Below are 14,811 nucleotides of genomic sequence, written 5' to 3' on the forward strand. Positions count from 1 at the left end.
TTTCCCTCATAACATTTAACCTTTTAAATACTTGTGATGTGAGTGACATTTAGTTAGGATCATGGGAGTCATAAAAAAATGAATCAACAATAGCTGTGACGTTGAGGTACTGAGTATTATTGAGAAACTATTTCAGGGGTTTATTTCAAGGGGAAATAATAAGATCTGCTAAAATAGACTACAGGTTGGAATCACAGTGTTTTTAGAACTGGAGGGAATTGTCATGATTACCTCTTTCTTCTCCCTCATGTGGGAGGATACTGAAGCCCAGAGAGGTGTGACTTTCCCAAGGTCATGGGTCCTCAGATGCCCGGGGAGGACTAGATTCTAGCTCTTCCAACCTTTTAGCAGTCAGAATCCCCTTTTTGTCCTACTCAAAAAAAAAAAAAAAAAATGGCCAGCCTAGTGTTGAGGTTCACCCTTTTCAGCAAGCTTGGGACCATGAAGTCTCATTGTAGCCAGTGCACTCTATAGTAGTCGTGAAATGATAGATGCTGGCCTCAAAAATCTTAACCAACCCAGCACTGGCAAAGAGCTGCTCTCCTGAACCATAACTGTCTTGTATTTCCAAAAGTTTTTTTTTTTTTTTTGAGACGGAGTCTCGCTTTGTCGCCCAGGCTGGAATGCAGTGGCACGATCTCGGCTCACTGGAAGCTCCACCTCCCAGGTTCACACCATTCTCCTGCCTCAGCCTCCTGAGTAGCTGGGACTACAGGCGCCTGCCACCACGCCCGGCTAATTTTTTTGGTATTTTTAGTAGAGACGGGGTTTCACCATGTTAGTCAGGATGGTCTCAATCTCCTGACCTCCTGATCCATCCACCTTGGCCTCCCAAAGTGCTGGGATTACAGGCGTGAGCCACCACCCCCAGCTTCCAAAAGCTTTAATACCTCTTCTTCCAAAATTATAAAATGACTAGTTACCACCACAATAAAACAACACAAATGTATAAAAAGAACTAATCATGTTTCTTCATTCCCTTTTATTTTTCTCACTCACCTTTTCTAGAATCTCCCCCTCCCCATCCCCAGGGCACCAGTTTTAACAGCTACCTTTTTCTATCTTCTATGCTTTTACAAACATACATCTCACACATACGTATACACATAGTGAGATGATATTATTGTTTCTTTTCCCTCAAGATAGAATCCCTCAAGATAGAAATTCAGAAGTTTGCATTTTGAAAATACTCATAACAACAAAGATAACTTTTAAATACCTTTTTGGAAAGAGAAGTTATACATACCTTATTTTTCCTATTGCATACTTACTATATAAAATACTGTAACTTAGTCATGGAATAGTCAACAGATAGATTCCTAAATATTTAAAATTAATGGAAAGATTTCCATATGGCTTTAACAGACTTTCCATTATTTGACCACACTTAGATCCATGCGATATATTCTTTTCATAGGATAAAGTAGATCTAAATATATCTTTGCATGCTAACATCATCAGCTCATTACAGATAAGATATAAAATGACACATTTAATTTCTAGGAAGTTCATTTTCCATCATAATTGCTACAAATATAAAGCAGGCTCTAAAAATAGATTGCCTGAATAAAAAGAATTATAACTCTAAAAGAAAGCACATTATTAAAAACGATAAGGCTGTATAGTTAATAGTCCCATAGATGTCTAGAACTGATTAGACATGAAAAATAATTCCAGCATTTTAAAAACAATCCCCCACTGTTACCACCACACCTAGACTTCACTCTCTCTCTACAAGCATTTTGCTTGGCAAAATCCTACCATCCCATAATGCTCAACTCAGCTGTCACATTCTCTGCAAAGCTTTCTTCACTGGCCCGCCCTCCACTAAATTAATCACTTCCACCTTTGTGCTTTCATGACACTCTGCTGAGACTGATTTTATCCTGGTTAATCCCATTGTGAATGTCAAGTTTCTCTTGCCTGCTGAACTGTCAGCAAAACATGAGAATGTTCCACGTGGTCCGTCTTCATTTGAGCACATGCATGTGCACACGCACGCATACACACACACACACGCAGAGCAAGATACTGAACTTATCCATCAATTCCACTATTTCCTACCCCCAATTCCTTCCATACTGCCTTTACCTTAATTTACCTATATATTGCTTCCCCCAAGTATATTTCTTCTTTGCTAACTTGAGTGGGATGCTTTGTATATTTACTTTTCTTTTTTTAAATACAGAAAATATTTAAGTTTTAAATTTGCTTGGAGGTGCAGTTTTGGCAGAAAATTTCTAAAAAATTATTATATGCCATTCTGGTTGTCATTCCTGTTAAATAATTTTGTAATGTCAGTTTTAATTTCTTCTTTGACCAAAGAGTTTTTAAGAGGATGCCTTTACTTGTTTGTTTTTTGAGGTCAAATGGTTGGGCTTTGGGGATTACATATTTATTATTCATTTCTGGTTTTACTATATTTGGATCAGAGAATGTGGTCTATACTACTTCTACATCTGGAACTCAGTATTTTGTCTGCAACTATTTTGGGGAGCCAATTAGAAATATGTGACAAACTAAAAAATTCTGCAACTTTTGACCCAGCAATGCCGCACCTAAAATGTATGCAGTGAGCATAACTCATTGAAACAATCCCCAAAAAATGAATGCATAAAGATACTTATTACTGCATTGTTTATTATAATAAAAATGTCTAAATTTCTCACAATAAGAGACTGATTAAATATGATGCATTCACATTAAGGAACACTCTTATAGTCATTAATAATGATAATGTAAGTAAATATTTCCTAAGAAGGAAAATACTTCACAATTTGTTAAAAATACAAGTTGTAGAATAATATAAGAATAACCATTCTAAAAAACATTTGTACTTTTCTTTTTCTTTTTTTTTTTTAAGACAGAGTCTGACTCTGTCACCCAGGCTGGAGTGCAGTGGCACCATCTCGGTTCTCTGCAACCTCCGCCTCCCAGGTTCAAGCAATTCCCCTGCCTCAGCCTCCTGAGTAGTTGGGATTACAGGCACCCGCCACTGTGCCCAGCTAATTTTTGTATTTTTAGTAGAGACGGGGTTTTGCCATATTAACCAGGCTGGTCTCAAACTCCTGACCTCAGGTGATCCGCCTACCTCGGCATCCCAAAGTGCTGGGATTACAGGTGTGAGCCACCGCGCCCAGCCACATTGTACATTTCTTATATGTCTATGTTTACATGAGGAAAACACACAATTAAGATTTCATGGGATTTGGGGAAGGCACAGTATTTTTTCTTTATATTTTACTATGAACTATTTGTATAATAAAAAGAAGTGTTTGTCGAAGAAACAGAAGTTTCCAGAAGGCCTAAACTGCTAAGTAAGGAGGTTTGGTAATACTCTGTGATTAACAAAATGCTGTAACAGATTTTTTGAAAGCAAGGGACTGACATGATGAAAGCATTGCTTTAGGAAGATTAATATTGTAGACATGATTTTTTTTTTCTTTTTCTTTTTCTTTTACTTTAAGTTCTAGGATAAAAGTGCAGAACATGCAGGTTTGTTACATGGGTATACGTGTGCCATGGTGGTTTGCCACACCTATCAACTCATCATCTAGGTTTTAAGCCCTGCATACATTAGCTATTTGTCCTAATGCTCTCCCTCCCCTCGCCCCCATCCCGCAACAGGCCCCAGTGTGTGATGTTCCCCTCCCTGTGTCCATATATTCTCATCATTCAACTCCCTCCTATAAGTGAGAGCATGCAGTTTTTGGTTTTCTCTTCCTGTGTTTGCTGAGGATGATGGCTTCCAGCTTCATCCATGTCCCTGCAAAGGACATGATCTCATTCATTTTTATGGGTGCATAGTATTCCATGGTGTATATGACATGTATATATTTTTAACACATAGACAAATGTCAGCCTGTAATTGAAAGAGAGTAATCAGAAAGCTATTCTGATAGCCTGAATAAAAGGAAATAAGAGGAAGGGGGGTAGTAACAGAAAGATTCAAGGTACATTTATTATAAAGAAAGCCTTGATTGCATTGTAAGACACACCAACCGTGGGTTAACCACTGATAACTTCCACTGTTTCACAAAGCCCTCTCTGAAAACTGAGTGATGTAAAGAATAAGGCACCATGGGAGCTATCCAAAGCAAAGTCAGTGTCCATGTTCATGAAGGTGTCCTCGATCTGAGTTAGGAGAACTCTCCATCCATTCCCTGAAGTCTAAAAGGGAGGAGGGTATTGTTGCTTGTGTCAATTAATTATTTCTTGTGTCTTAGCTTGGGCCTACCCTTGTATAATCTCAGTGATGCGGGACCTGGAAGGCTGAAAACTACATTTCCCTGGTGCTTTTACAAGCTGAGTTTCTTTTAGATAGTGGGAGGTACTCAAAGGATAATGGAAAGCAGGGAGAGAGGAGGATTCTCTTGCTGTTTTTCAGCTTCTGCAGGCCTTCCTCTGAAGGTCCTCAGGCACTGTGAACCCCAGACCCAGAGTCCCCTTTCAGTATCCAAAGCATTAGGTGTGAGGTTGTCCCATATCAAAGGTCCAAGCACCAAACAAGAGGCACCCTCTTCAAGTAGGTCCTCTCTTCATAGGACTTGTCCTGTATTTACTGATTGTGTCCTGTATCCTGACTTTGTTGACTATCAGGATGCCCTAAATGCCCTCTATTCATACCTTTCAGTAAACTACAAAATATTGCCAGTTACAGCTATTTTTCTGCCATAGTAGTTGAATCTTAAGTCACCTAAACGCAACATAACTAAAACCCATACCTCCGCAAATAAAGTCCATATGGTCTCTACTGCAGATTTGGCTGAAGGTAGACCAAAAGTGGGGATTCAGAGGAAAAAGTACTGATTTTTCATATTCAAGAAAGGAAGAGATGAGGCAGGGTGCAGTGGCTCATGTCTGTAATCCCAGCACTTTGGGAGGCCAAGGCAGGTGGATCACCTGAGGCCAGGAGTTTGAGACCAGCCTGGCCAGCACGGTGAAACCCTGTTTCTACTAAAAATGGAAAAATTAGCCAGGCATTGTGGCAAGTGCCTATACTCTTGGCTACTCAGGAGGCTGAAGCAGGAGAATCGCTTGAACTTGGGAGGCGGAGTTTGCAGTGAGCCCCGAGATTGAACCACTACACTCCATCCTAGGCAACGGAGAGAGACTTCGTCTCAAAAAAAAAAAAAAAAAAAAGAAAGAAAGAAAAGAAAGGAAAAGATCATTATTTGGTCCAAGTCCGAAGTCATGAACAAGTAACTACCATTAATTAGAGATAACTTATGGTCTGAAAAATCGACCAGTGACAGAATCACTCTAATAACCACATATCTAAAAGTTAGTAAATCACTGATAGCCCCACGCATGTGAAATTCAGCCAGTCAGTGACAGCCAGCAGATATTGGGTATATCAGCTCATTATGCTACGTTGAGCATGTTTTCTCAATAATGAATGCTCAGTGGGCAAAAGAATAAGTTGGCTATGAACACTGTATAAACTGTTACAATGTAAATGAAACACAGACAGTAAATGCAAGGAATTTTATAAACAAATTCCACAAAACTAAGAAACCTTAAGGAGAGCCAAATCATCAGGGAAGTATAATTAAAGAAAGAGGTAGGTAATTTATGTGCTTCTTATTTCAGATATTTCAGATAAAGGATGATTTTTATCACGTTTTATGTGATATTCTTATTTTATTTCAATGTATATATGCATAGGCAATCAGAAATAATTCAAATTTAACTTTTTAATTTTTTTTTCCATTTTAGTTATTTCCCTTATTTTTGGTCTATTGTTGGTGGTAATGCTGATGGCGGTGGTGGCGTGTGTGCCTCTGTGTGTGTGTGTGTGTGAGTGTGTGCTAAATCTGGCAACCCTACCTTCAAGATTTTGAGCATCTGCTTTGTGTTACCTGCCATGAGATACAAGTACCAACTGTGAGGTGTCCGCTTTCAGAGATCTCAACACCAACTTCGTGGGACCTCTCTTGAGAGATCAGAGCATTAGGCCTTTAGGGAGCCCATGGAGCACCACCAGTGGTGCCTCCTCTTTCTAGCCCCGAGGTTCTATAACCAAAGATCTTTTCCCCCTTTGCTTCCACAGCCCTGTGGTGATAACTGTTTCAGGCAGTCTGTCTTTGTTCGGGCTGCTGTAACAAAATACTGTAGACTGGATGCTTATAAACAACAGAAATTTGTTTCTCACAATTCTGGAGGCTGGGAAGTCCAAGATCAAGGTGCCAAGCAGATTCAGTGTCTGCTGAGGGCCCACCTCCTGGTTCATAGATGATACTTTCTAGCTGTGCCCTCACATGGTAGAAGAGGCAAGGCAGCTTTCTGGAGTCCCTTTTATAAGGGCACTAATCCCATTAATGACCTAATCACCTGTCCAAGGCCCCATCTCCCCAGACCATCACTTTGGGGGTTAGGATTTCAACATATGCAGTTTGGAAGGACACAAACAGTCAGACCATAGCACTGTCTTGATTTCTGGATTAGCTCAGCATTCATCCTTTACTCTTTCAACCTTCCCATATATGTGTAACAATTCCTTGTATTAAATCTCTTTCGAAATACCTAGCATGGTTTCTGTTCCCCTAAAGTACTTGGATATACTCTCAACTGTGTGCTATTCCAAAAAAAGAGTGGGAGGAGAGAGTGTCCTCTTCCTGATTATACTCTCCTCTGCCTGTTCCTCAAGTCCTGGGTGTCTAATTGTTTGGCCAAGGCAGAAGGTAGTATGGTGCTGTGTAACTTGTAGCCCAAAACAGCTAAACCCACTAGGCTTTTAGACGTCATCAGGTCACTGTTGGACAGACTGGCACAGCTGGCTAACAGTATGAGCTTTTTCAGTAACAGTGGCTACTATATGTGTTGATGAAAGAATTTCTGGTTGGGTATCCCTGGTCTTTTGGGTGGTTCCATTACTGTGGTGAGTTACAGCATAGATTCAATCGGCTGTGGTAGGTAGACATGATGCCCATATATGCTTGATCAGTCTTTTCAGGCAGCTGTTTTCTTCTAGATTTTGTTACTTATAATCTTTTCAACGGAGAGGTCCCATAATTATGTCCCAAAGGCACATAATATATGCCTTTATTAATTCAGTCTTTAGGTGGCCCATGGCCTGACTAAATAGCTAGGCTATTAGCAATGTTTCTGTGTGTGATGGTCATGGGAATATGCCACTCAGATCTCCTGCTGCATGTAGCATAGTTGACAGACAATGCCAGTCTGCGGCCCACCATGCTTTTGCATCAAAACCATACTTCCCCTGGGCTGCTCCTAGCCAGTGGCTGAGCATGGTAGGGGATTAGTGCAGGCCAATTCTGTGGGTCTCTGGACTTTCTAATGGACAGCTTTGGTATGAGGACTCTCCATTGGCCTGGCTGAGACATTCTCAGAGCTGCAGTCCAACCTGAGACTCTCCCTGCCAAATCCTTCCTTCATCTTCTCTTTTCACAGGTGTCAGACCTGCATCCTGGTCTGAAGGCACTCCTTGCCTACTCTGGCTTCCTCTCTTTTATCCTTCATAAGACTTTCCTGCCCTCTGCCCAGCCCCCGAGTATATCTCTCATGAATCTAATCTTATCTTCACATTTGTTTTTTAGAGAATCTTAGTTGACATATTGTGTAAAGGTTCATTTCCATCAATCTGGGAGCAGTATACTCTACAGCCAAGAACAGCACCTGAAGTTTGGCCAATTATTCAGCATGCAAGCATCGTGAGCCTCAGCAATTTATGGCATTGGTATTCCACGGAATTTGCCCATCTCAGGGGCAAGCTATTTCACCAGTGAACCATGCTTCTTGTCAGATGCAAGTCTTATCAAAGAGGCCCCGGTAGGCCAACAGCTTAGGTTTAACAGTAGGTGGGTTTCTCCATGCCTAATGGGTGGGCAGCCACCTGTTGTTCCTGAAGTTGGCTAAGGTATTGGGGACCAGACTTGAACCTTGGTTGTAGGTGCCATTTCCATATTGCTACAGAACTTTCTGGATATCTCAGTTCAGACAGGACCCAATGCAAAGTGATAATGTCAGGTAGCAAAGTCATAATTTTTCCTTTCAGTGATATTCTCTTTTTCCAGAAGGGGCTAGTCTCAGGCCCAGCAGCAGCAGAAAGTCCTTGCAGGCTTGTCCTTGGTAAGAAGGTGGAGTTTCATTTCCAAAGCCTGCAATCACTGTGGGATTGATCACTGACATCTGTAATTCCATCTGAATAAGATAGGAGGCTCCAGGACAAGGTTTGCTTTACTGATGCCTGGATCACTTTCAAGGCTGCTTGCCATAGGTGTCCCCTTCTCAAATATAGTTAATTATTGGGTATATAAAGCCTATTGTGGAATTTCCAGGTATAAAGGGTGTTGTTTCCAAAACAGGTCAATCAGAGGTTAGGCATTCATCCCTACAGCAGCTAGTGGCCACAAGATTAGAACTTTGACTTTAATAGAGGATAGAATGTCTTTTGGGGCTGTCACAGAAGAAGACCCCAAAAAGGTCAGATGGGTGGCCAAGTTGTTTCTTCTTCTTTGGAAGCCCATTCATCTTTGGTCAGCTTTTCTAAGCTGGAATGCAATGGAGTTCATGCAGTACATTCAGTGGTGAGGTCATCAAGAGAGTGGAATGTTTGGCCCCAACCAGCAGTTCTCATTTTGTCAGCGTTTGTTCAGCTCTCTGACAATGTACAATGTATTCCTGGGGAGTTTGTGACAGTACTGCTTGCCTTGGCAAGTGATATCAGTCAGAGTCCTCTCAAGAAACAGACAAAACATTCAAAGGAACATAACTAAACAGAATTCAGTGGGGACAATACTAACAGAGGTATGAACCAGATAAGGGAACCAGCGCAGGACAGTGAGGTGCCCAGGGATTAGTAATGGGGTGAGGGGGAGGGGAGCTGTTATTAACCCTGAAAAAGCAAGAGGCACAGTTCTAGCAGCTGGAGGGAGGGAATAGTGTCATCAGAGCTGAGTGAGCTGGAGGCAGGAAAGAGGGCGCTGACAGGAGCTGTCTCCCCTGGGAACACAGCCCCAACCAAAATCTCAGGAGGTGGAGATGTCTAAATACCTGAATGTCACTTTTCTCTCCCATTGTTCTCTCTTTCTCTTCCAGAAGCCAGATAACAAAGAAGCCCAGGTGAAGGAGTATCTACAGATCAGCCTCCTAGGGCATGGAGAAGGGTAGAAAAGGTATAAAGAGTTTTTTGTTTTTTGTTTTTTTTTTGGGGGGGGTGTGGTGGCACAAGCCTGTAGTTCTGGCTACTCAGGAGGCTGGGGTGTGAGGATCGCTTGAGTCCAGGAGATGGAGACCAGCCTAGACAACTGAGCCAGACCCTGTCTCTAAAAAAACAAAAACAAAACAAAACAAAACAACAAACCCCAGCATTAATCTATCGAAGCCTGCATGCCAAGTATCACTAATGGCCCAGTTCTAGTTCAGCCACTCTTACGATATCAGACATTCCAAGAATAGTGGCCACTTACCTGTTTAAGCCTCAACAGGGCACAATAAGATTGCATATACTAGTGACTTCCCCAGCGCTACAGGGCTATCGAACTGATGGATAGTGTTGTTCAGCACTCTGGCCTCTATTACGTCTTGGATAAGAATACTGTATTTTCTCTCCACCTGGTAGGAACCATTGTTGCAACGATGCAATCTTGGCAGGGTTTTGGATTACAGGCCATTCTTGGCCACATCTTTAGCCCCCATATTAGAAGCCACCAACAGGGAACACGTTAAATGTATCTTATCAGAAGATCCACTCACCATGCACCCAGAAGGTTCCTATCAATTATACAGGCTGCAAAAAAGCAAGAGACATGTCGCAGACAAAAACAAAGAAACCAGACATTGGTTTGGCAAATTCAGAAATATTTAAAGTATCCCTTAAGGAAGGAGCAAGGAACCAAGTCCTAGAACTTAGTGTGTTTAGCTGCTGAAACTGTGCCTATAAATCTCTTACATCTGGTCCAGGCTTCTCATTAGCCATGAGTTTGTCTGGTTTTGCTGCACAAGAGCAGCTAAATCCATTCCAGATTTTTGTGTCACCCCATCAGCCTGGCTGCCTTTCTGAGTGGCAGTGGCAGCCCCTAATCACTCATCCCTGCAATTTTATCCTTCTCCCTGTTTTCAACCATAAAGTATAATTCTCCTGAATATTCCTGGGCTCTGCAGGGGTGGGTCTCCTTTTTACCAATCACTGCAGCCTTGTGGCCCAGGGTTTTTCTTTGGGTGTCACATTTGTTTGGGGGAGTTAATGCCCAGCAGTCCCACCGTGATTGTGATCCTCCCACCCTTTTATCTTCGGGGCTCCCAAATGCAAGGACTGCCTCAGCACAACCAGGATTGCTGACACCTGGGCTTGGGTGACAGGGCCCCCAGGAGAGAATGCTTTTGGCCCTGGGAAGGCCCAGTTGGACAAGGGCAGTACTAAAAACACTTAGCACCAAGGCAAAGTGGAGTTTAATCTTCATGCGTGCACCTGCCTTTCAGGGGCCACAGACACACATTACCAGCGCCATGTGGTATAAATACAAGTTGGGTGGGGGAGGGGGATACAAGCAGAGAAGGAGGAGCATGTAAGTAACCCCTCTCCCCATCCCACCATCCATCCCAGCCCCCAGCTTCCCTGTCCCGCTGAGAGATGTGCCTAGGCTGGGCAAAGCGAGACTGGATTCATCTCGCAAAGAGTTCAATAGAGAAGAATCTTAAACTGTTTTACAAATGCTGGGGTAGAAGCCGGGGATTCGGGGCACCTCTAGGCTGCCATTTAGTTGGAACTTCTAGAGCATCCTGTTCTGTCTCTAAGCTAACTCAGATCTGCTGAGGCAGCGAATTGCTAAACCATGAAAACAGGTGAGAAAATGAGTCTCCAGGGCCATTTGAATTTGCCTGCCCCCAACCAAACCATGAGGGAGTGTCTGTCACTTTCTAAAGGGCAGGTATGGCACTGTGTTCAGCTTGATCTCTCACAGTCCTGAGCCTGGATGCTTGCACTTGATAGGAATTAATGTCTGAAGGATTTACCTAAACAGCCAGTGAGCACCTTAAAGCCGATGAAACTATGATGTGATTACCAAGAGGTAGGGTGTTGTCTGCTAGGAGCTACTCATTATAGATAAGATGCCACTGGGGTTCTAAAGGAAACATGTAAGACTGTGTATTTCTCAAGCATTGTCCCTCTCCTGAGAAAAGGAGAAACCATTTTTTTTTTTTAATTCTACATCTGAACCCTTCTGTTAGAACCTTCTGATTTCTTTTTAAAAAACTTTATTTATTTATTTATTTAGAGACAGGGTCTCATTATGTCACCCAGGCTGGAGTGCAGTGGCACGATCACAGTTCACTGCAGCCTTGACCTCCTAGGCTCAAGCTATCCTCCCACCTCAGCCTCCTGAGTAGCTGGGACTACAGGCATGCACCATTATGCCTGGCTTTTTTTTTTTTTTTTTTTTTTTTGTAGAGACGGTGTCTCTCCAGTGTGGTCTGGAACTCCTGCACTCAAGCAATCTGCCTACCTTGGCCTCCCAAGGTGTTGGGATTACAGGCATGAGCTACCATGCCTGGCCTTAGAACCTTCTGCTTTCTGATCTGCCACAGAAATTAAAATGATAAGCAAATACTGTTTTAGTGAAACTCTTTAGAAACCAACTTCCAAAACAATGAGCAAATTTGGAGGGACTATTTCTTCCACTCCCTGGGCTCCCCAGGTTCTGGAGCCCTCACCCTCAAGCTTAGCCCTGGGGATGTGAATAGTCAAATCCTGGACTCTCTCTTCCTACCTACCCCTTTTCCAGCTAGTATTGGGGGCAGGGTCGCAGGGGGTGGGCGATAGGAAGCCCCAGCCCAGGAAAGGGCTCTCCTGGGTCCTGCCTACCTGCATTGCTCCCCCAACCTCTACCACATGCCTCATACCATGCTGGGGAGAGAAGTGGAGCCTGAGCCAAAGCCACCTCTCCAGAGGGGCCTGGGCTAGTGCAGCAGGGGCTGGCAACTCAATGGCACTTTGCAAGGTGGGAAGTGCCAGGGCTTAGCAGCCTGGAAAAGAGGGGCTGAGAGCGCATGGCAGAAGCTGTAAGCCCAGCCACATGGGAGAAGCAAGTCTTCCACCTGGCCAGGCATGGTGGCTCACGCCTGTAATCCCAGCACTTTGGGAGGCTGAGGCAGGTGGGTCACTTGAGGTCAGGAGTTTGAGACCAGCCTGATCAAGATGGTGAAACCCTGTCTTTACTGAAAATACAAAAATTAGCGGGGCGTTGTGGTGTAGCTGTAGTGTCAGCTATTCAGGAGGCTGAGGCAGGAAGTTTGCTTGAGCCCAGGAGGCAGAAGTTGTAGTGAGCTGAAAGCATGTCACTGCACTCCAGCCTGGGTGACGGGAGAGAAACCCTGTTTCCAAAACAACAACAAACACAAAAAGCATGTATTTAGGGGAGTGCATTTGCCTTTTCTTTTTGCATCAGGCTCTAATATGGCTTACATGGCACTGTGGGATCCTGTTTTTGTTTAAGAGTTTTGTATTTTGTTCACTGTGAATTTTTTTTGCATTAGTTTCTATTTTTAAAAATATTGCATTAAAATGTTATTTATTTGATTATTCAGTTTTTTGGCACCTCTCCTTAAGTTTTGTGCTCCAAGCAAGTAGCTTTCTTGCCTCACTTTAGTTCTGGCCCTGACAGTACAGTAGCTTCATACTTTGTGCTCTGCATTAGGTCATAGCTGCACCAAGTCCAAGCGCAATAGGATAGCAGAAGCAAATGCAGTGTACCTGAAACTCCCACCAGCTGTTGGAGTTCAAACAGGTGGGCCATCTGAAGGCGAAATGGAGACAAACATAAATCAGGATCAAATACCTTTATAAGCATTTGTCTGTGTAAAAAGGTATGGTTCCCTTGTAAACAGAAATGATTATTCGGTCTTAATTCATCCATTCAACCTGAATTTAAACTTTCTAGTTATTGAATACCTTGCTAAGCCCTGAAATTAGAAAGATGAGTAAGACTGAGAGTTTACAGCTAGATGAGAGAGACACAGAACAAGTAATTGAAATCCAATTCAGTAAATGCTCTTCTACGTAAATGTTCTTGGAAGCTCAGAGATGTAGGCAGAGTTTTTTTGTTGCTGTTGTTGTGTTTTGTTGGCTGGGTGATAGGGGTTATAACTATTAAGCAAAACCATAAATAGAAGGCATTAATGGTATGAAGAATGGAGGAAATGGATTTTGGGGGTGTGGGGCATATCACTTCCACTCTTCCAAATAATTGAGAGAAACCTTCTCCAGGATATGGAAATGTTTGGAGAACGTAGTGATTGATGCATATATAAGTTTGGAAAATTAACATTTATTGAGTATCTGGCCAGGCACTTTACATAAAGCGTTATCGCCATCCTTAGTTCACCAAAGGAGGGGTGGTTTTAGAGATGAGGGACAGTCTTAGAGAACTTAGGCATAACTATGCCAACATTTCACTAGTAGTGAAATAAATGACAGGTGTGTGAAGTCCAGGTCTGTCTGGATTCCCCATAAGCCCCTTACAACAACATATTGCCTTCGGAAAAGCAATGGAAAAGAAAAAATCAGGCAAGTGATGTATGGACCCATTATACTTCCCCCACTCTCATTTTAATATCACCTTGGCAAAGCTGAAGAGCAGACATCTTCGTGCCTCCATCAGTTATGCCCTCTGGGAATCTCAGTTCCTCCCTTTACACGCCGGATACTTAACGCTGCGGGATCTAAACTCTGGCCAAAATAAATTTTAAAGCTGGAAAAAATCCACACTGTACCCTTTGCATTACCCTAATAGGCTGAAAATAGCCATGACAACCAAATTAAGGGACAGCGACTGAGACTCAGGCTCACTCCCTGTACACATTTTACTTAGGAAGACGGGGAGGGGCGTGAAGTTAAGCACTCAACGACCATTTCCTTAATTTGGGAGAAGGGCCTTCAGCTGGCGTCCCTGGCTGATTCTCAACTCCGCTCCTGCTGAGTGGACAAGTCTCGGAGCGGCCCTGCTGTGTGCGGGGGACACGCGGGGTGGGGAAGGCTGAGCGGGGAAAACCAGGGGTTCTCGGGTTGGAAAACAAAGGGAAAGAATGGGTTTGGGGACCAAGGGCGTGGAGGGGTGTGAGATTTTGAGCGAGGCTTCCTGGATACTGAGTGTAAAACTTCGCAGGAGGAGCTGGGGAGACCGAGGCAGATTTGGCAACAAAAGGGTCCCGGGATGGGCAAGTTTACGAACCGGGATGCGAGAACAGAGTTGGAGAGATTTGATGAGGAGCGTGAATGAAGCCGGCTGAACTCGCACTGCGCGGCTGGCTCCCGGCTCGCGGGCGGGCCCTCCAGGGAGCCGCCCCTCAGCCCGCCCTGAGGGCGGGGCTGGCCCGGCGGTTACATAACAAACCTGTGCGAGCTGCTGGGGGCGGTTCGGGCGGTTCAGGCGGTGGTGGGGGCGGGGCAGGGGCGGGCCCAGGGCGGGGCTAGACCTGCACCGGGCCAGGCAAGATGGCGGCCATGGAGACGGACACGGCGCAGCTGACCCTAGAGTCGCTGCCCACCGATCCCCTGCTCCTCATCTTATCCTTTTTGGACTATCGGGACCTAATCAAGTAATGGGACGACACGCATGGCAGGGGTGGGGGATGGGGAGAGGAGGCGGTGAGGCAGGGGGGAAGGAGGTCGGGGCCGCTGACAGGACCCGGGCTCCCGCGACACCAGAAGGTGACGCCAGGGCCGCCCTCATCCTGCAGAGCCACCGGGGACCGGGACGAGACAGGGGCGGAAAGGGCCTCGCCCTGAGTCTTCCTCCCGTCCTGGGTCCAGGTTTGAGAAGCGACGAGAGCTCTCTCTCCCAGGCCTCG

The 14,811-nt window shown here is 44.2% G+C and overlaps 1 protein-coding gene across 3 annotated transcripts in view; it reads left to right on the plus strand.

Moving 5' to 3' along the window:
• Window positions 1-14,432: 14,432 nt before the first annotated feature.
• Window positions 14,433-14,811, plus strand: part of FBXO3 (F-box protein 3) — a 34,183-nt gene continuing 33,804 nt past the window's right edge. For 2 of the 3 annotated variants that reach the window (XM_015114495.3, XM_015114494.3), the window contains exon 1: window positions 14,433-14,559. In XM_015114495.3, coding sequence (XP_014969981.1) covers window positions 14,456-14,559 — 104 coding nt within the window. In that variant the 5' untranslated portion in view covers window positions 14,433-14,455. 3 annotated transcript variants of the gene reach the window in all.

Source organism: Macaca mulatta, chromosome 14, assembly GCF_049350105.2.
Source record: "Macaca mulatta isolate MMU2019108-1 chromosome 14, T2T-MMU8v2.0, whole genome shotgun sequence".
Taxonomy (NCBI): domain Eukaryota; kingdom Metazoa; phylum Chordata; class Mammalia; order Primates; family Cercopithecidae; genus Macaca; species Macaca mulatta.